Here is a 22,452-nt window from a genome sequence, read left to right on the forward strand (position 1 = left end):
GAAAAGCCGAAAAGAAGATTCAAGATGAATACAATTGGTAGGATGACTTTTTTTTTCTTTCAGTGCCTACACCAGACATCGGCAACCCGCGGCTCCGGAGCCGCATGTGGCTCTTTCACCCCCTTGCTGCGGCTCCCTGCGGCTTTAGAAAATAAATAATGAGTATTTAATTTAATGTATATTATTTTAGTTTGTTTTTAAAATGTAATTCTAAATTTTAAGATTATGGTGATTATAAATAATACAAAATAAAACGTATTCAATTTTTTTCTCTCTCATAATATACGTCACAACCATCGACAGTGGACGTATATCCGGTCACAACCGCCAAATTGTGCACGATTTCTTGAATTTTTCGACCCCCAGGTAGGCCAACTGGATAAATCTAAGAAAAGAAAAGTGTCTGAAGAAAACAGAACGTTTAATGATACGTGGGCAGATTCGTTCGCCTTCACTGCTGACAACACGGGTTTACCGGTATGCTTAATATGTAATGAGAAGTTAGCAAATAACAAAAAGTCAAATGTCGCAAGACATTTCCAGAACAAACACACAGCCTTTGCTCAAAAATATCCGGATGGAGATGAGAGAAAAAGAGCCGTTTCGGAACTGATGCGGAAGGCTGATCTGAGCAAAAATCATTTTATGAAGTGGATGAAATCTACAAATTCAGCTACATATGCTAGTTTTGTGGCCGCTCAGGAAATAGTCAGGCACGGGAAGCCGTTCACAGATGGAGAATATATAAAAGAATCATTCATTAAGATGTCAGAACATCTATTCACAGACTTTAAAAACAAGAGTGAAATTGTGCAGAAAATCAGGGACATGCCCCTCTCTGCGAAGACTGTCAAAGAGTCCTTTATGAAGATGAAGGTAACGCCATACCCTGATGTGCAGAGGCTGTGCGCTGAGGTGCAGGAGCAGAAATCACATTAACCAGGTGATAAATATTGTATTTGCCATTTTGCAAATATTCTTTTTTTCCAAACATTGAGTATTATATTTGAAAGTAATCTTCAACCCAGCGTCTTTTTTTGGGAGTTTAAAATGTTTTTGTTGCGTGCAGAAATGTAATTTCGCTTCTCTGTAGCAGTTCATTGATTCATAAGGGCAACACACTATAGTTTGTTTATGCATATATAAAGGTAAAAAACGATGATGAAAAGATGCAGTGTTGTCTTCATTTTAAATGTCAAAAGGATTTTGTGGCTCCCAGTGTTTTCTTTTCTGTGGAAAATGGGTCCAAATTTTTGGCACATCCTCTGCACGTACCGGCACCTGGTGATAACCGCGAACTAGATGTACTTTAGAAAAGATCACGACGTCGGCCAAACGTGCGGAAAAATCTTGAATGTGCGGCATGGGGTAACGGTCATGTGTGGTTATGTTATTAAGCCGACAAAAACCATCACTTTTGGGCACTATGTGTAATGGTGATGCCCACGGGCTGTTGGAAAGCCTCACAATGCCTAAGCCCTCCATCGTCATAGCTCAAGTAGTCCTTGAGCACATAGAAAATTCGCGCCGATTATTGGGACTGTGATCGAGGCAACAATTAAGTTACACTTGAATTCCCGTCCGTAGAAGCGCACAGTCACCGACCTGGAGCCAAAGTTGGTGATTGGCGAGTTGTTAGCTGCGGTGGCCGTTAGTAGGCTTACTTGTGCCCCGCTGTCCACAAGAAAACATCTTCCTGACGAGGAGTCCGTAATGAAAAGCAGCTCGCTTTCGTTGCCGGCGCCCATGGTTGCTACTGGGTGCCGGCGTTGGGAGTTTCCGGAGCCTCGTGGTGATAGGGGGGTACGCAGCGTCGAGCCTTGGCGCCAAACCGCTGATGGAAAAAACAGGTGCTCTATCCGCGCCGCTTCTCCGATACCACTCCTGCCACAATGGTTGGATCGATGCTCGATGCCCCTTCACCGAGGGGTACGGTCGTCACGCTTTGCACGGCGAATCGCCGTGTCGCCAGAAGCACTCGATCCGCTTCTTCAGCCAAACCTTGACAGTCGCCGGTGGCTAAGCACTTTGAGTTAGCTAGCACGGTGTGTGCTAAGGCTAGTAACTGACGGACGAATATATGGGGGAAAAGGTATCCGGCCTCATCCGAATTTAAGAGCGACAGCATATTGTCCATGAGATCCACTGCTGTTCCGTCGCCGAGTGCGGGAAGGGAAAGAAGCCTGTCTGCCCTCTCAGAGGCCGATAATGTGAACCGTCAGAGCAGCAGGTGTTTGAGCACCGCGTATTTCTCGCTCTGTGGAGACGCGCGTAAGACCGGCAGCACGCGACGAGTAGTCTGCTCGTTGGGAGACGCCACGACCAGGTTATATTTCGGCTCATCCGCCGTGATGCCTCGTAGGTGGAAAAGTGCTTCCACATGCTGGAACCACGAAGCCGGATCGCTGTGCCAGAACTCGGGCAGCTTCGCGCCGTAGGCGGGATATGCGAGTTGGGGCGCCGGTCGTGGCGACATGGCCGTAGAAGACACCTCTCCGTCTGTTGCCATGAACATTTCCAACGTCGGGGTCACCATTGTAGCCGTTGAGGAAGGAGCACACACGACTGTATGTGGAGACGTGTTTATTCCAATGGCTAACAAGTGGATCTAACTCAAACCGAAAATGCAGTGAAATATATGTGAGATAAACCCGGTCCACACCTACTGGCTAAAGAAACTCACAGCACTCCACGAGCGCCTAGCAGCACAAATGAACCAGTTGCTGATGGATGGGACTCAACCAGGATGGCTAGCCGAAGGGCGAACAATCCTGATAATTAAGGATTCCTCAAAGGGTGCAGTTCCTTCCAACTATCGGCCAATAACATGGCAGGTCCCGACATACCAACCTGTGCACAGCCTGGATTGATTACAAGAAAGCATATGACTCGATGCCACACACATGGATCACTGAATGCTTGGAGTTGTATAAGGTCAACAGGACCCTGAGAGCCTTCGTTGCAAACTCGATGAGGATGTGGAAAACCACACTTGAAGCCAATGGCAAGCCAGTAACGCAAGTGTCCATCAAATGTGGCATATACCAAGGTGATGCACTCTCCCCACTGCTGTTCTGCATAGGACTGAACCCCCTCAGCCAAATAATCGCCAAGACAGGCTACAGATACCGCCTCAGAAATGGAGCTACAATCAGTTACCTCCTATACATGGAATACATAAAGCTGTATGCTAAGAGCGAAAGGGACATAGACTCCCTGATCCATACAACCAGGATCTATAGCAGTGACATCGGGATGTCATTCGTGCTGAAGAAATGTAGTCGGATGGTGACTAAGAGGGGCAAGGTAGTCCACACTGAAGGGGTCTCACTCCCTGAAGGAACAATAGCAGACATTGAAAACAGCTAAAAGTACCTAGGTATACCACAGGCCAATGGCAACCTCGAACTAGCAACAAGGAAAGCGGCTACGACCAAATACCTCCAGCGGGTGAGGCAAGTCCTCAGAAGCCAGCTCAATGGCAAGAACAAGACCCGGGCAATAAACAGCTATGCCCTGCCAGCTGTCAGATACCCTGCAGGAATAATAAGGTGGCCAAAGGAAGAGATTCAGACCACGGATGTTAAGATCCGAAAACTCCTCACCATGCATGGAGGGTTTCATCCCAAGTCCAGCACCCTGAGACGACACAAGCCGTAAGGAAGGAGGCCGGGGACTAGTGAGTGTGAGAGCCACTGTCCAGGATGAAACATCCAAGCTCCATGAATACATCTAAGAGAAGGCTCCAGCGGATGATGTATTCAGAGAATGTCTCAGACAATGGGGAACAGAGGATGAGGTGCTGGATGAGGGACAATCATGGGAGGAAAAGCCCCTACACGGGATGTACCACCGAACCAAAGCAGAAGTGTCTGATCTCAAGAAGTCCTATCAGTGGCTAGAGAGGGCTGGCCTAAAGGACAGCACAGAGGCACTCATCCTGGCTACCCAAGAGCAGGCCCTGAACACCAGAGCCATCGAGGCAGGGATATACCACACCAGCCAAGACCCAAGGTGTAGGTTGTGCAAAGAGGCACCTGAGACAATCCAACACATAACTGCAGGGTGTAAGATGCTGGCGGGGAAAGCCTACATGAGCGCCATAACCAGGTGGCTGGCATAGTCTACCGAAACATCTGTGCGGAGTATGGACTGGAAACCCCAAGGTCAAAATGGGAAACACCTCCCAAGGTGGTGGAGAATGACCGAGCAAAGATCCTGTGTGACTTCTAGATACAGACTGACAAGATGGTAATGGCCAACCAACCAGATATCGTGCTCATAGATAAAGGGGAAAGGAAAGGCGTTGTCGTGGATGTAGCGGTCCCGAGTGATGGAAACATCAGAAAGAAGGAACATGAGAAAATCGAGAAATACCAAGGGCTCAGAGAGGAGCTGGAGAGAGCCTGTTGTTATCTACAATGTTTTGCATATTGAGAACAATCTCGAGGAGATTCAGGTTAATCACAAGACGAAACCCATGCGACTTCACCCATCCCTTCTGCCATACTGTGTTGCAGAAATAAAAGAAATAAAAAGACACATCCACGCGTCTGGTCTCATTAAGACGGCAGCATCATGGAGATGAAGACAGTCACTGTTGTGACACCCGTCACACATATATATACACGCACACACACAAAAAAAGCACGATTTGCGTGGCTGGTTTGTGGTTTTTCAATGAATGTACTATTGTGGTTTGGTCTTGGGAGTTTTGTCCAAGTGATGTTGCCGTACAACGTCCACTTCATCGCTCCTTTTTTCTCGACGAATTTCTTGCTACGTGTCCCGAATTATTTCTGACCGTCGTGGTCCTTCAACATGGTATGCCCCTGACAGTGGTTGAACATAAGTAGTTAAATCCTGGTGTCTGGAGAAGGTCATTTCAGTACATTTTGAAGCTTGGTCATGCCAATTTGCGTTTATTTTAGCTTGCTAGCTGAGCGCAAAGATAGGCCTTTGTTCGCGACGCGTTGCAACAGCGATCAAGTTTGAAGTTTGAATGTAAAATATTGTGATGGTCGTCTGAAAATGTGTGCAAAAAGTGTCAAAGAAGAGTACAACGAAGAACTATGTGAAACAAAAGAGGAGAGCGAGCCACATCGTCAACGACTGGATGCCGTTTTCGAGCCTTCTCGAATGGTGGTCCACACTGCAGGTATGTTTTGTCACTGCGGTCAAGCCACCCTCCACTCGCAAAATCGAAGTCAAGTGAGCCGCCACTTGAATGACTTGATGTCATCACTGTGCATTACGGTAGTCTGCGGCGAGCAAGCAGGCGGGCGGCGTGAACCACCTTCAAAATAAAAGCGTTACAACGAGTGCATGGCCGGCAGTGGTTTGGCTGTAAATAAACAAAAAATATGGAAAACAAGCGGTTTCTTGGCTGTCGGGTAAGAATCACGTTAAACAAGGAAGTAATAAGAACTCTCAAAAAAGGTGCCAAAACGCATTCTCATGTGGAGACAGAAAAACTAATAATAATAATGATGATAAAAGTAAAATAAACAGTATGCAGTGTTTGAAATAACGGATGCCCGAGGCGTGTAACTTTTACGCTGGGCGTACAACTTCCAGGACCTCTCTGCCCGGCTGGCTGACAAGTTTTTCCAGAAAAAAAAAATCAAATCAAACGTTTGCTTTATTCCGATTTTGAAATATTCGTTCGGTTTACAATTTGGGTTTGTTTCGAAATTCCACAGATCTGTTTGCCGGGTAGGCAAACTAAAGAGGGTCCAGGAGACGTACGGTGATGTTCTTTAGGTGGTTCAGCACGAGGCGTTCAAAGGACTTCTTGACCACAGACGTCAGAGTGACAGGCCTATCTTCGTTCAATCCTGATGTTGCCCGTTTCTTGGGACCTTGGAGGATGGTAGACTGTTTGAAGCATGATGGGACTTCACACTGCTCCAGGGATCTGTTGAACATTTATGTGAAGACCGGAGCCAGCTGATCAGCGCAGATTTTGAGGCAGGAGGCGGACACTCAGTCAGGTCCCGCAGCTTTCTTGGTCTTCTGCTCCTTGAAGTTCGTCTAGTTCTAGTTCGTGAATCTGTAGAGCAGAGGGCGGAGACATGGTAGTTTCTGGTATTGATGGGCACACATAGGAAATGGGGGTGTCTTTTTCAAAATGGCAAAAAGTGTTTAGCTCATCAGCCAGAACCTTATTGTTCACTGCTAGGGGAAATGGTGACCGATAGTTTGTGATTGCTTTCAGGCCATTCCACACCAATGCAGAGTTGTTAGCAGAGAATTGTTTTTTTTAAGCCTCTCCGCAAAACTTATCTTTGTGATGTTAGTTTCCTTTGTCAGTTGGTTTCGGGCGTGTTAGTAAAGTGCTCGATCTCCGCTTCTAAATACGGGCACTTTCTCTTTCCTAAGATGCCTGAGTTTGAGAGTGAACCATGGCATTTTATTGTTGAAGGAGCGGAAGGATTTCGTTGGTACACGCATCCTCACAGAAACTAATGTATGATGTTAGTGTCTGTGTCTGTGTATTTATCCAGTGTGCCCGTTGAAGTTTCAAAGAAGCCCCAATCAGTGCAGTCTAAGCATTTTTGTAGAGCAAAATTTGCTTTGTCTGTCCATTTTTTTTACAGTCTTAACAACCGGTTTTACACATTTGAGTTTCTGTCTGTCGGCGAGCCATATGCAATCATCAAAAGAGCCATATATGGCTCGCGAGCCATAGGTTCCCGACCCCTGATATAGAAGCATATATACTAGTGCAGCGTGTTCTACCGGAGACAAATTCCTTGTGTGTTCTACATACTTGGCAATAAAGATGATTCTGATTCTGATTCTGATATTCCACCACCTTTGTATTTCCCCGATTGCTCTGTGTTGCGGAGCAATCGGAGCAATACAATTCATATTTTGATTAATACACTCATATTTTGTTTCAAGTAGCCAATTGAGTTATTATGTTTTTTAAAATATATGTATTAAGTTTAACATGACGGAATTCTTCTAAGCGTTGCCTTATTGCTTTGGGGATTTACTTTGCGAGATATTCTCTGTCTGTTTTGACAAGAATGACAGGCATACATTAACATAAATACATGTATTTACATTTAATATAGCTTCATTAAATACCAAGAAATATTGCCTATGTGTACTGTGGGTCTGATGTGCTACATGTTAAATAACACAATGGCTAAATTGCTCATCCGGAAAATTTCAAATGTTGCACTTCCGGTTCCGGACTCCACTGTTCAAGCACTTTGGAACGAAACTACGTTTCTTTTACATCCTAACTATCTATATATGCTCCTGATGGCCATTGCAAAAACATGGTTAAATAATAAATAAAACATTAAAGGCACACCATTGTACTTCAACAAACCAGGTGTTTATTATCTTTGTTTCTTGCAGATGCCAATAATACTGACCATGAGAAGCAGGTGCCGGAGCTCTCTAACATTAAAGAGGAAGAGGAAGGTCCCGATGTAATTAAGGTGGAAGAGGAGCCAGAATTTCCTTACATTAGAAAGGAAGAGGAGGACAATATCACTAAGTGGCTGGTGACATTGGCCCCTTTGAAGAGGGAATCTGATGAAAAGAAAATTCGGAGTGAGGAGAACAGAGCAGCGGATCCTCCAAGCAGCAGCTCAAGCCAGCACATGAAAACAGAAGACAATGGAGGCCAATGTGGAGGATCACAGGCAGGCATTCTTTTACCTCCAATATCAAATACCAACTTCATAACATCACACTCTCCTGACACTGATAATGATGATTATGATGATGACGACAACGGAGAATACTCAAAAGGCGGTGACATAAGTAGCACTGTCAACAAACGCTGGAATTGTTCTCAGTGTGACAAGGACTATGGCTCTAAGTCTCTCTTGAAAAGACACATGATGATCCACACTGGAGAGAAGCCATTTTCCTGCTCAATCTGTGGGAAATCATTCATTCAACGAGCCACTTTGACAACACACACAAGAACACACACTGGGGAGAAACCCTTTTCCTGCTCTGTCTGCGGTATGAGAGTAACTCGCAAGAGTAGTTTATCAGCTCACATGAGAACCCACACTGGAGAGAAACCTTTTGCCTGCTCAATCTGTGGGAAAACATACGCTGATCGAGCCAGTTTGACAACCCACACAAGAACACACACTGGGGAGAAACCCTTTTCCTGCTCTGTATGTGGTATAAGATTAACTTACAAGAGTAGTTTATCAGCTCACATGCGAACCCACTCTGGAGAGAAACATTTTACCTGCTCAATGTGTGGGAAAACATACGCAGATCGAGCCAATTTGACAACACACACAAGAACACATACTGGGGAGAAACCCTATTCATGCTCTGTATGTGGTAAAAGATTAATTTACAAAAGTAGTTTATCAGCTCACATGAGAACCCACACTGGAGAGAAACCTTTTGCCTGCTCGATCTGTGGGAAAACATATGCCAATCGAGCCAATTTGACAACACATACAAGAACACACACTGGGGAAAAGCCTTTTTCCTGCTCTGTATGTGGTATAAGATTAACTTACAAGAGTAGTTTATCAGCTCACATGAGAACCCACACTGGAGAGAAACCTTTTGCCTGCTCAATCTGTGGGAAAACATACAGCGATCGAGCCAATTTCACAAAACACACAATAACACACACTGGGGAGAAACCCTATTCCTGCTCTGTATGCGGTAAAAGATTATCTTACAAAAGCAGTTTATCAGCTCACATGAGAACCCACACTGGAGGGAAACCTTTTGCCTGCTCAATCTGTGGGAAAAACCTTTCTGGAAGGGAAAGTCTCGTAAAACACGCAAGGATAGACACTGGAAAGAGACCACTTGCTTGCTCAATTTGTAGCCAAAATATTTCTGTTAAGGATAGTTCAAAATCACACTGAAAACCCACACGGGAGAGAAATCTTTTGCTTGCTCAATTTGCGGTCAAAAATTTGCTTGGAAGTTACAAGTGAACACACATAAGTAAGCACACACTGAAGAAATACCTTTTGCTTGCGCTGTCTGTCATCAAAGATTTCTCGATTAAAAAAAGGCTTAAGGCTGAATCAAGCACACAAGAACACATACTGGGGGAGAATATTTTACATGCTCACTTTGTGAGAAAAACTTTACTGTGAAGGGAGACTTAAGACACACAAAAACACACACTGGAGATCAGCCTTTTACCTGTTCAATTTGTGGTAAAAGCTTTGCTCACTAGGGTGGGTTAACAGAACACACTCTGGATAGAAACCCTTTGCCTACTCAATTTGTGGTGAAACCTCTGCAAACTGGCTTTTAATAAAGCATTTCAAAAACACATTGATGAGAAACCATTTGCCAACTCAATTTGTGATAAAAGCTTCACAGAAAGGGATACTTAAAAGAGGCATGGAAGAACGCACACTGGGGAGACACCGTATAACGATTCACACTGTTCTGACACAGATAAATACTGAAGACGCATCAGGTGTTAAGAGCCGTGGTTTGTCACAGGGACTCCAAACACTGGCAACATTGCATAATCTCAGTGGGAAGGTAGAGCTGTGGGAGTTGATTAAATACATGAAAGAAAACACATGGGCGTACACTATAAAAAAGTTATAAAGGTACTCTGGTTGCCCTAAAAACACGCTTTGCTGGTTATATGAGCACTCTAAATTCCCCCTAGGTGCAAGTGTGAGTGCAAACAATTCTTCATCTACATATGCCCTGCGTTTTCCACCTCACGTTGTACCCCGGCAACTGTGTGTGTGCGTGTGCGGGTGTGTGTGTGTTTGTGTGTATATAGTATATATTTGAGAATGACTGATTTATAAAAAAAGTGTAACCAAATAATTCCTCTACACCAAAGGGTTGAATTAAATGTTTTTCTATTGTATTGCTTGTGTGCATGTATTTATTTTTTATGAGTCTGTATCTTAAAATATGGCCAATTATGTACACATGATTTTCTGTCACTTGAGAATAGAAAGAAAACCAAGAAGGGAGGTCAGTGTCATTTTGGAAAGCGGAAACATTTTGAGACATTTTCTTTTGAGGGATCCCGGACGTCCGCTTTTTCTTGGAAGTCCACTATTTTTTCCGCCCAAGTGATATTTTCTATTTTCATACAAAAGTTATTTAATTTCTGTATACAACCGCTAAAACATTTGTTTTGAAGTGTGATGGGATGATCAGAATGCATAGTGCTTGAGTCGGCATGCTTCCGTGCATTTTGGTCGTTGTCGGTTGCTTCAGCTGACAATCTGATAGCTCGGAAGTAAAATACCGCGAGACTGTGCATGACGAGACGAGAAAACAAATATGTCAGCTCCCTTACCGCGCTTTTCGGCAATAAACTTGCGCTAAACATTGTCGCATTTTTGGTACTTATGTTTAATGTGTTAACAGTACAGACAGTGTAACTTAGATATACAGGTGTATATAGATTTTTATTTGATATCAAGTTTACGTGCACGCGTTCTGTGTGATTGCTGGCTCGGAGAGCACATGACTTTTCACATTGTAAAGATGTGGAAGAGATATATCCTACACAAGAGTGATAGTGGAACGGCGACGTCTTTGGATGGAGGGATCAAGAATTTGTGGAATTGGGAACGGTTTGAAAAATAAGTCGACGGATGGCCGCTTTCAGGTTTCATATTCAAACAAAATCCGGGGAAAGCCCTTTGCAGTCTTTGCGATGGAAAAGTGATCAACTATGTAAAGTGTCCTTGAGAGTTTTGAAAGGCGCTTATAAATGAAATGTATTGTTATTATGGCAAGTTGGCTCTCACTCAAACAGCATTGTGAAGGAAGCAAACATGCAGAGAAAAAAAGATTGAGAAAGCAGAATTACAAACTACCTGGTGAGTCATTCGAATTCATGTTATTGTAGCAGTTGAAGGAGAACTGGAGTATGTCTTTATTCCAACTGCTAACAAGTGGATCTAACTTGAACATAGAAAAATGCAGTAAAATATTCTCATCCTAAACACCCCCCCCCCCCCCCCCGCTGTGCAACTGCTGGGTGAGATGCCTGGTCCTAGAGCTCGCCACATACTAATTGAGGAAATTATGATAGGCATGTGTATTACTGTGACCTGTAGTATACCATGATGTTAATTATGATTTATAATACTAAACTAACTTGAATAAGACCTGATGGGGGATGACCAAAGTTGGTGAAAAACCTCTACAGTGGGACCTCGGTTTACGAACCCCCTGGCTTACGAACTTTTCGGTTTACGAACGTTACATTTATGAAAATGTTACCTTGCCATACGAACTATTTTTCGGGATACACACGGAGCTGACACAACGAGTGATGTGTCGTTCGTGAATGAGCCCGTTCTCCAAACAAGGAAATGGCAGCTGACATATTCGGGTGACAGACAGAGAGCGAGAGTGAGGCCGTTCTCCAAAAAACAAAATGGCGTGTTCGGTTAAAGCCACGGGATTGGTCAAGAACAAAGCAGTGTGGGGGGGGGGGGGGGGGGGTTAAACATTAAAGAGACAGGCAGACAGAGAGAGAGAAAACACACACACACACGAAAGGGAGAGGACAGAGCTTGAAACAAAAAAAAAAGAAAAGGGAAAAAAACAAGTACAATGTTGAGAAAATGCATAGAAAACAGTGAAATTTGGACCCATTTCAACTTTGATAGTTCAAAAGCAAAGTGTAGACTGGAAGGTTAAATATCCCACCAATCAGGCTCCACAAATAACCCGCACAAGTCATCTGTACACTTGATGCAAAAAGCTATTAACCCAGCTAAACAGATCACAATTGATGAACTAGATACAATTATCACAGATAAAGCACCTACAAGGGATCATTCCTCTAGATGGCGAAAGAAGCCGATGTTCTTCATCAAGTGTTTAATGCTGAGGAAACCGGACACTCCATTCTATCAAGCCATTAACGACCATCACAAAGGTAAATAAAATGACTTTATTGTAAGGTCCCACTGTATAAACTTAATAAATGGTATTTGTATAATTATGTAGCAGATATTTAATATGCAATCTCGCATTCATAAATTTACGGCCCCCTTTACCCCCAGCTGATCTGTTTCATTTTCCTCTATTTTAATTTCCCTTGGCTGGGAACCCTGACATTTGTTACATCTCCCCTTTTTTAAATTCATGTCATGAACTAACGATGAACAAAATAACAAGAAAAAAATAGGAACAGTGGCTGTTTCAAAATATTAATTTGCTTCTCCATACAGCAATAAATATTGAAACATTATTTGGGCCTTTTAGACATCAGTGATCTCTCTTGGATAGCTCTCCTTTTCATCATGAATTATGCATGAAACAACATCCTGCAAATACAGTAAAGTCTTGTTATATCAATATCGGTTATATTGATAGTACTGCTTAAAACGATACTATTTTCAGTAGTATAATTTCTAGTCTTTTATGATATAATTAGTTCCGGTTAGTTCGATACCCGATAATTCGGTTACTACAATGCCCTGTTCATCTCCCACCAGCCAATTTGGTCTGCTTATATCGGTACAAAAGCAACTTTAAGCTGAATCAATATTTGCTTCAGGATTTCAATACCACCATTAGCCAAGTCTGTAAACGGCGTATTGTTCGATTTTCGGCGAACACCGTTGGTCACGTGACCAGCTTTCGTGCCGTGCGCAAACATGACGGGTACCGATAAGTTAAAACTCGTTATCGGGAAAGCAAACAAACCAGGGTTCTTCAGTGGCGTGAAGAGTTTGCCGGTCACCTACAAAGAATAAGAATAAGTAATGTGAACGTTGCAGTTTTTGTTTTCCATACATGTATTTAATTGTGTTGTATTCAGATATCTTGTTATCACTTGCAATAATCACTGATTTTCATATGTACATATGTATTGCTCAACTTTATATCAGCGTTTAGATGTTGCCTTAACACTTAAATTAGCACTTGAATCACAACACTCTTTGTTTCGCGGGAAGTGTCTCTGGGGTGGTGACACTTGTGGATTGAAAATAATTATCGAAACAATCAGAGGGGATGGTGTACAATCATTAATGATTGAGGAGTTGGTCCTGCTTCGAGTGAGAGTGCTGTATTGTCCGACCTTCCATGTCAACAAGGTAAGGTCTTGGTGTGGCGGCGTTCCTCCGGATGGCTCTTGGTGACTTCTAAGACTTCTCGTGCTCCAGCTTAGTGTTGACTATGTCTTCTGGGTGAAGAACAACAGGGTCGAGAACAGGTCAAGTCCATCCAACCCCACCAAATGAATTTGGCTTCTTCCTGCAGTTCACTGTCTGTGGCTGTTGCCATTCGAATGTGTTCATCTTTTCTGGGGACACAGCGCAACACTGTGGCTTTGTAGCAGGCCACATCATCACGTGTGTCTATTAAATGCCCTTGAAGGTTAGGAGAAAAGGTGCTTGCCAGAATTAATGTCTTCCCAAGCACATATTGTGGTCGCATTGTTCCGCATCAAAAGGCGTTGATGGAACGTTGTCTGAACTCTGGCTGTTGACAAGTGGTACCAATGACTTGTGGTTGGTATCGAACCTTAACTGATCCAAACCACACAACTATTTATCAAGTTTCTTACACGCCCATGCTCTGACCAGGCATTCCTTCTCGATCTGCGCAAGGTGTGTTTCAGCTTCTGTTAGACACCTGGAGCAGTAGGCTGCTGCCTTCCATTCTTCTCCAAGAAGCTGGAGGAGCACATACATAGCCTTAGCTACTCGCATCAGCTGACACAGCAGTAGATCTCGTGACGTCATAAAATGCGAGAACTGGTGGAGTTGTCAGCCACAGTCACAATGCACTTTTGAACTGTTTATTGAATAGACAGTCATACACACAAACTACAGAAGAAATACATAATGCAGATATTGACTCACTATTAGGCGCAGTGCCAATTAATTTAAGTCCAATTCCTGTTAGCCATCAACAAATACCATGTGTGCATTGTATAGGCTTGTGGCTTCATTACAATTTACAAACCATTTTAAATTGCTTCAAAATTACATTTGATGATGTTTAGTTTTGTTGTCATTGTCATGTTTTACAGCACAGCAATGTTTGCTTCAATTGAAAGCACGGCAAATGATTTGTTGTTGACTTTGAAGGGGTTGAATGTCTGGCAACACTGTTCAATCATTAAATCACAACATTCGACATCAAATACAAATTAAAACAATGACCAAAAAAACAAATACAGTACATTCACTTTGCATTAACCAACTACATTGTTGTATACTGTATATCAAAATAAAAAATAGTGGAGTTGAAAGCCTGCAAAGGATTTTTTTTCTTTTTTAGTGGTCAAAGAAAACAGATTTTGAAATCAATGGGACATGTCATATCCTTTTGATTCTTTATAATTATCTGTGTGAGTGGTGCATGACACTGCTTTGTCATTTTATGATAGCAGAGCAAAGGGGCTGCCTCCTTTTGACTTCCCCACGATGGTCCACATCTCTTTCATTTGTCATGGTACTTGGAGACTCAGCTCCTGTTCACCTCACTTTGTCATTCACCATATTCACTCTTCACAGTTACAACAGTCAATGGATATGTAGTGACATCCTCCTCTTCTTCCTCTTTAATGGGGGAGGGCCTTGGCCAAACTTCTGCCTTTTTAACGTTGGGGGTCGACTCCTGCTGCTTCGGACGAAGCTCTTTCACTCCTGAACTTATATTGCAGGCTGAACCACTACCCGATTTCTCTCCTGTGTGTGTCCTTACGTGTCTTGTTAAATGTACCTTCTGTGTGAAAATTTTACCACAAGTTGAACAGGAAAAAGGTTTCTCTCCAGTATGTGTTCTTGTGTGGCTTATTAAACTTCCCTTTACAGAGAAGCTCTTCCCACACAATGTGCATTTAAAAGGTTTTTCACCTGTGTGTGTCCTTATGTGTGTTCTTAAAGTTGCCTTAACTGAGAATTTTTGATCACAAACTGTGCAGGCAAAAGGTTTCTCACCTGTGTGTGTTCTTGTGTGTATCCTTAAGTTTCCCTTTGCGGAGAATTTTTGACCACACACCGAGCAAGCGTAAGGTTTCTCCCCAGTGTGTGTTCTCATGTGTGCATTCAGAAGTCCTTTCCAAGCAAATCTTTGCCCACAAACTGAGCAAGCAAATGGTGTCTCACCAGTATGCGTTCTTGTGTGTGTCCTTAAATTTCCCTTTTCGGAGAATCTTTGACCACAAAATGAGCAGGAAAATGGTTTCTCTCCAGTGTGTGTTCTTGTATGGCTTATTAAACTGGCCTTTTCAGTAAATCTTTTACTGCAAATTGAACAGGTAAAAGGTTTTTCTCCAGTGTGCGTTCTGGTGTGTTTGATCAAATTTCCCTTTTCAGAGAATCTTTGACTGCAAAATGAGCAAGCAAAAGGTTTCTCCCCGGTGTGTGTTCTCATGTGAGTTGTTAAACTACACTTTTGATTTACTATAAGGCCACACACTGAGCAAGAGAAAGGTTTTTCCCCGGTGTGTGCGTTCTCATGTGTCTTTTCAATGACGACCTGTTGAAAAAAGTTTTGTCACACTGAGGACATTCCCGGTGTTTGTTGTCAGTGTGATCTGACATATCACTTTTAGAGTGTCCATCTTCATCATCATCATCATCATCATCATCATCATCATCATCATCATCATCAACATCCTCCTCCGTATCGGGAGAGTGTGACGATATGTCATCACTTTCGGAAAGTGGAGCTAAGAGGTTCCCTGATTGTGATGCTCCACAGATGTCTCTGTCGCCTTCTGTTGTCATGTGTTGACTTGAGCTACTGCGCTGAAGGTCAGCTATTCTCTTTTCAACACAATGATCGTCTTCTTCATCTTCACCTTTCAAGACAACACCAGCCAATGGCGGATTAGTGATATCAGTCTCCAATTCTTCCTCTTTAATGTGGAGGCGATGCTCTTCCTCTTTACAGTTAAGGCCCTTGGGCTCTTGTTGGTCTGGATGAACGCATTCTTTACTGACGTCTGCAAGGTACAAGACAAATGCACGTGGTTTGAAAACGTCAAGCTGTGACTGTTGTTTATTAACAGGGACATTATTACCGTAATTTCTGGACTATAGACCGCACCTGATTATAAGCCTCACCGACTACATTTTTAGAGGAAAATCGATTTTGTACACACAAGCCACACCTGTATATAAGCCGCATGTGCCCACATTAAAACATGTAAACATATTTACAAAGAAAGACGGCACACAGAGAGAGTTTTCAAAGTTTTAATGCCTGTGACGCGGCAGTAAAACGGTAGCAACATGGTAACATCACGCTAACAACACAGTATAACAGGTCTGGTAAAAGAACATACTGGTGAAAATCACGGTAAGCCGTCTTCATCTTCCGCCTTTGAACTGAAGCCATCCAAGTCATCGTCCTCAGTGTCTGAATGAAACAGTGTAGTATAGACGTCGTCACACACTACCTCAGCCTCTCTCTCGCTGTCAATCCGGAATTTTCTTAGCGGTGGCGGTTGTTTTTGCTTTCAGTCTGATCTGCACAGTCGAAACAGCTCGGCCATCTGCTCTCTGTGTGTTTGTTGCGTCACACGCGTGTATGATTTTGAAGTGCGCCTTTCAACACTTTCATGTCTTTCAATTCCTTGATCTCCTTGATGTGCGTATCACCCTGACGCATAGCACACGCTTGCAAATTGTATAAAAGGAGCTGTCGCGGGACAGAGAGATTGGGCGAACCACGGGGCAGAATCATCTCAACTCCACGCCACGATCAGGCTCTGCGCGTCACCTGCCTGGGAGATCTGACAACGAACCTACTTACAAATAAAGAGAAACATCAAACTCTTTATGTTCACCCAGTTTTCTAGAATGTTTTCCAGTTCGGGCCACCTGCTTTTATTACCTCTGAAAGCCTTTTCCGTCTTTTTACGTTGCTCCAGTTCTTCCCGCTGCCGTTTCCAGCGTCTCACCATCGATTCGTTTATGCCAAGTTTACGTGCAGCAGCTCTGTTTCCTTCTTTATCGGACAGCTCGATTGCTTTTAGTTCGAAAGCTGCGTCATATGCCTTTCTTTTTGTATTTTCCATGATGAGGGTATGTTCACGCTAATTTAATTTATGCACAAGATGAGAAGTTGCAGTCTTCCTCGAGGCATATATTCCACCGGTTTTAATCTTACCTTTTCTACTCGAGCGCCAGTGGCGGCCGTTAGAAAAATTACATAAATTGGCCGCAACGCTGAAATAGCCGCAGGGTTGAAAGTTTGGGGGAAAAGTAGTGGCTTATAGTCCGGTAACGGTAATTAGGTTTGAGAATCCATAATCTATGTTCATTTCAAAGGTACTTCAGCAGTAAAGTAATTAAAAAAAAATCTGGAATATTCAGGAGGATAATTTTTTAGGGTTTGTATAAAAAGCAGATAAAATGACTGAGAATGCCTGAATTCTTTGCAATCAACCTCTCAAAAATATTCACTGATTTCTGTAAACGCACATAAAAGCAAACAAACTATCTTGTGTGTTCACTCAAAATAAGACATCAGCAAAAATGTGCGTGTACTTTTGGAGACAATGACTAACTCTTTGAACTCTTTCAACAGTAGCCCAAATGGAACTGTATAGTGCCACTTAGCAAATGTTGATGATGATACTAGTGCAGCGTGTTCTACCGGAAACAAATTCCTTGTGTGTTCTACATACTTGGCAATAAAGATGATTATGAATCTGAATCATTATTAATTCATCAAAATAGTAAACATTAATTTCATTAATTACAAAAACAGCTCAGCTCAGGAACTATCACCAGAGATGCTAAACCCTTCCATTGCCTCATTCTGGACATTTTGTCAGACACATCTGTGTCTCTGCCAAAACAAATGCTTTGCACCAGAAACATTCTGAACAATTAACATCTTTTACACTTTTTATGCTTTCTTTAAAATGGTTCTTTTCTTCTTTTCAAAAGTAACAAAATACTGAAACATTGTTATCAATATTGCACTTTTAATTTCTTCAATGATTAATTCGTCTGTGTAAACTCTCAGTCGTACATGAGTGGTTCATCGATGAAAAGGTTTCTTCAGCCGTCATCTGTACTTCTTTGAAGGTGTTGGACGTTTCGCTTCTTATCCAAGAAACGTCGTCAGCAAACTAAAGTCTTATATATATATATATATATATATATAACGGAGTTGTGCACTTAGATTATTAAATTATGAAGGAAGTGACGCAACGGCGCACAGTGTGGCACTATGTCCCGCTGATAGTTTCCAGAACAATCTCGAGGAGATTCAGGGTGAGTCGCAATTTTCTGTTGGTCTTGATTAACGCGCATTTTCATGACAATATCTTATTTTGTTTCCCCTTTTGTACTGTCTAGTGTTATCTAATTAGTTCCCTTATTCATTTCGAGTCCAGATTACTTTTTGTGTCATTATTTACTTCACGTTTTGTCGAGTGGAACTTTGGAGCATATGTGCTTTTCTATCGCAGTTAATCAAGACCAACAGAAAATTGCGACTCACCCTGAATCTCCTCGAGATTGTTCTGGAAACTATGGGCGGGACATAGTGCCAGACTGTGCGCTGTTGCGTCACTTCCTTCATAATTTAATAATCTAAGCGCACAACTCCGTTACATATATATATATATATATATATATATATATATATATATATATATATATATATATATATATATATATATATATATATATATATATATATATATATATCCCTATTGTCCAGACATGGCGGTGCCGGACTCTGCTATGATAATCATATCAGCTATCATAGCAGAGTCCGGCACCGCCATGTCTGGACAATAGGGATATATATAGGGCCTAAACTACCAGTAAGACTTTAGTTTGCTGACGAAGTTTCTTGGATAAGAAACGAAACGTCCGACACCTTCAAAGAAGTACAGATGACGGCTGAAGAAACCTTTTCATCAATGATGACTTGAATGGTGTATATTTTGTAGAATGGTGATGTATACTGTTCTCATAAATGTACAGACCCCGAGTACGGCTTATGAGCACAACTGTATATATATTTGCCACCATTGACAATGCTTCTGATTTTATTTACATAAAATCAAGATACTATGGCTGTCTTTTGTCTATCACATTTGTATTGTCGCGTTAGAAGTCTCACTGTTTAAAGGCCATAGCCTTTGGTAAAAACAAAGTCTTCGTTTTTATGCAAGTCTTTACAAATTTATATGAGGGGATAATTGAACGTTGTGTGTAATTTCATCCAGATTCAGACTCACTCGTATGAAATCAACAACTTTAAATGTTGTAATATGACGATGTGGGACCTGGATTATACACGAATACTGATTTGAATAAATGGTTCAGCGCCACCCTAATGAGGAATAAGCGGTACGAAAAATGGAAGGATGGATGGATGGGTTCAGCTGCTAAACAAGGATAAGAAGTGAACAAACCTGCTCTTTGTAACACATCTTGAGACACGTTGAAACCGCCGGCTAGTTGATGACGTTGTGGCTTGATTTCTTTTGCCCAAGAAAGTTCCTCCCCGAACTCTTCTTTTACGGGGTTTGCACACATTTCAACTATTACAGACACCGGATTTGTTTAAAGCAAATGATGGATTGTTATCAAATGTTTATCTTTGTGAACGGCCGGCAAACTAAGACAAGCTAGGTTAGCTCAAGAAGTTGAAACAACATGCCACGAGATGCGTTTATCCGAACGCAGTGATTTAATGGGATATGTTTTATTCAAATGAAGCAATTATATGGCGATCTGCGTCCTGTAATATTTTGGGAATTATTATTTCGTGAAGTGTGTGTGGATAGTCAAAACGAACACGGAAGTGGATGTGCAGCGGAAGTTGTACGACAAGCTCACTTGGACAAACATCTTGCCGGTCAGGGAGAAACAGATCACAAACAAGTTTTTGAAATAAACGCGAACCTACAGCAAATAAGGTAATTATAAAATGTTGGAAGGTAAAATCCTTGCAATGGTTCCAAAAAGATAAATGCGTTCAACAAACACGAATATAACTTCAAAATTGTAAACACGCCGTCTCGCTCAGTTTCCTTTTACAGCATTTAGTGATATTGGATATTGATATTGGACCCCCTGTTGATGGTGTGCATGTGTGTGTGTGTGTGGGTGTGGCAAAGTCATGTTTGGGTAGGACTGCTGCAGGAATGTCCAGCGCTACCCCCCCCCCCCCCTGCATGGCCCGCAGTTGTCATTTCACGTTTGAAATTCGATGATTGTTGCAGTTCACTGTGTTTCACTTTACGGAATGACTAAATTGTTAGCGTTTAATTTAATTTACTTTTTCAATGTTTCTCGAAAGAGATCAAAGGGTTGAAAAGCGCACTTCAAACGTACACATGTACAAGGGCACTTCATGCGTACACATGTCAGCGCCGCGGCGCGCAACTGTGAGGCCACACCCATGTCGCTCTGGGCCCAAACTCTGGAACTCCCTTCCATCCAGTCAACCTTGGCTAATAGCTGCCCTTACAAATGATTACAACTCCTGTATAACAGTTGTAGTACGCAGTACATTATTTGAAATTATTAAAAAACACTAACACAAGCGGAAATGCAATGAAAAGGTTTCTTCAGCCGTCATCTGTACTTCTTTGAAGGTGTCAGACGTTTCGCTTCTTATCCAAGAAACTTCATCAGCAAATTAAAGTCTTACTGGTAGTTTAGGCCCTATATATATCCCTACTGTCCAGACATGGCGGTGCCAGACTCTGCTATGATAGGTCCCTGCTCTCAGGTTGGGGGGAGCAGAGGACTACTCCCTGCAGCTGCTCCACTGATAGTTCCTATCGTTCAGTATTACTAATACTATGTTGCCTAAGCAGGCTATTGTATGAACGATCCAAATTGAACCTCATCCCACCAAACCGGTTTAATGAAGGATTTAGTTGTTTTATGAAAATCGCTTCTTTTACTCCCCTTTCAAACCATCTATGTTCTTTCGCTAAGATTTTAACCTCATTGTCGTCAAATGAGTGGTTGCTAGCTTTTAGGTGCATATTCACTGCCGATTGAGGCCCACTAGTATTATCCCTGCGATGTTGATAAAGTATTTTTTGAGAATTTGTTTAGTCTCCCCAATGTACTGCTCTTTACAATTTTCATTCTTACAATGTATTGAATAAACTACAATACTTTGTTTTTCATTTGGCAGCCTATCTTTTGGATGCACTAATTTTTGCCTTAAAGTGTTTATCAGTTTGAAATAAGTTGGTCAGTGTGCATAGCCTTCATAAAGACTTCTGTTTTTAGCACCCTGTCCTCTTTTATAATTACTTTACAATCCAAAAAGGCTAGTTGGTTCTCTTTATTGTCCTCACGAGTAAATTTCATGTTGATGTCTACAGAGTTGAGGTGATCTGCGAAGGATTGAATTTTTAGTTTTTTTTTGTGACAAAAGTATCGTCCACATATCTAAACCAGTGTCTAGGTTTTGTCCCCGGGAAGGATGTGAGGGCCTGTTTCTCCATCTCTTCCATGTACAGATTAGCCACTATGGGTGAAACTGGTGAGCCCATAGCACAACCATGAATTTGTTTATAAAATGTTTCCCGAAATTGAAAATACGTAGTATTAAGGCAGATTTCCAATAATTGACAGATGTGGTCCGGTTTAAGTTTGGTTCTTTCATGCAGAGAAACGTCCGCCAGCAGTCTCGTCCTCACCACTGAGACTGCTGCTGGAGTTGGGACAGATGTAAAGAGAGCAGTCACATCGTAAGATGCCAATGTTTCCTTAGGTTCCAATATGAGGTCTTTGATCCTCTCTACAAACCCTGTGGTGTTCTCTACGTGATATTCTGTGTTACCAACCAACGGAGCTAAGATAGTTTTAAAATATTTGACTACATAGCGAAAATGCAGTTTACCGCGCATGCGCACGTTATACTTCTATCAATGTAACCGTCCGGAGCTATCAAAAATATATACGATTGAGGATTACTTTTGGGCGGCCCGGTAGTTGAGTGGTTAGCACAACGGCTTCACAGTGCAGAGGTCGTCGGTTCGCGTCCCGGTCCGCCCTCCCTGTGTGGAGTTTGCATGTTCTCCCCGGACCCGCATGGGTTTTTTCCGGGTCCTCCGGTTTCCTCCCACACTCCAAAAACATGCATAGCAGGCAGATTGACAACTCCAAATTGTCCCTAGGTGTGAGAGTGACTGTTGTTTGTCTTTGTGTGCCCTGCGATTGGCTGGCAACCAATTCAGGGTGTCCGCCACCTCGTGCCCGAAGACAGCTGAGATAGGCACCAGCACCCCCCATGACCCTAATGAGGAAGCGGTACGGAAAATGGATGGATTGCTTTTGCTGGTTTGCCGCGTGTTAGCAATCGGCGTCAGCATTGTCGTTGGCTACCAGCAGTTGAGACGAACTGGATTTGAGCAAAAATGGTCTTTGTAAAATCGGTTCACAATTTTTAAAAATCCCTATAAAGGTTGTAGTACACCATACATTACTTGAAATGATGAAGCTCTCAAGGTACTTAAAACCAGTTATTCTCATTTGT

The 22,452-nt window shown here is 42.4% G+C and overlaps 1 protein-coding gene and 1 pseudogene across 2 annotated transcripts; one reads left to right on the plus strand and one right to left on the minus strand.

Annotated features, from left to right (window-relative positions):
* The first annotated feature begins 28 nt into the window (after window positions 1–28).
* Window positions 29–8,801, plus strand: LOC148900480 (uncharacterized). Its single transcript, XM_088992232.1, is given in 3 exon segments — window positions 29–5,158; window positions 7,375–8,615; window positions 8,618–8,801. Coding segments are annotated over 3 exon segments (1,419 nt in total). The 5' UTR covers window positions 29–5,031; the 3' UTR covers window positions 8,669–8,801.
* A 5,780-nt stretch (window positions 8,802–14,581) lies between these two features.
* LOC148900481 (uncharacterized) lies at window positions 14,582–19,747 on the minus strand (annotated as a pseudogene). The gene is made up of 2 exons (XR_016114456.1): window positions 19,361–19,747; window positions 14,582–15,922 (listed from the first exon to the last, which is right to left on the minus strand). The product of XR_016114456.1 is annotated as an uncharacterized LOC148900481 (transcript).
* Window positions 19,748–22,452: the final 2,705 nt, after the last annotated feature.

This window comes from Hippocampus bargibanti, linkage group LG03 (assembly GCF_051943395.1).
Source record: "Hippocampus bargibanti isolate YZ-2025 linkage group LG03, ASM5194339v1, whole genome shotgun sequence".
Classification (NCBI taxonomy): domain Eukaryota; kingdom Metazoa; phylum Chordata; class Actinopteri; order Syngnathiformes; family Syngnathidae; genus Hippocampus; species Hippocampus bargibanti.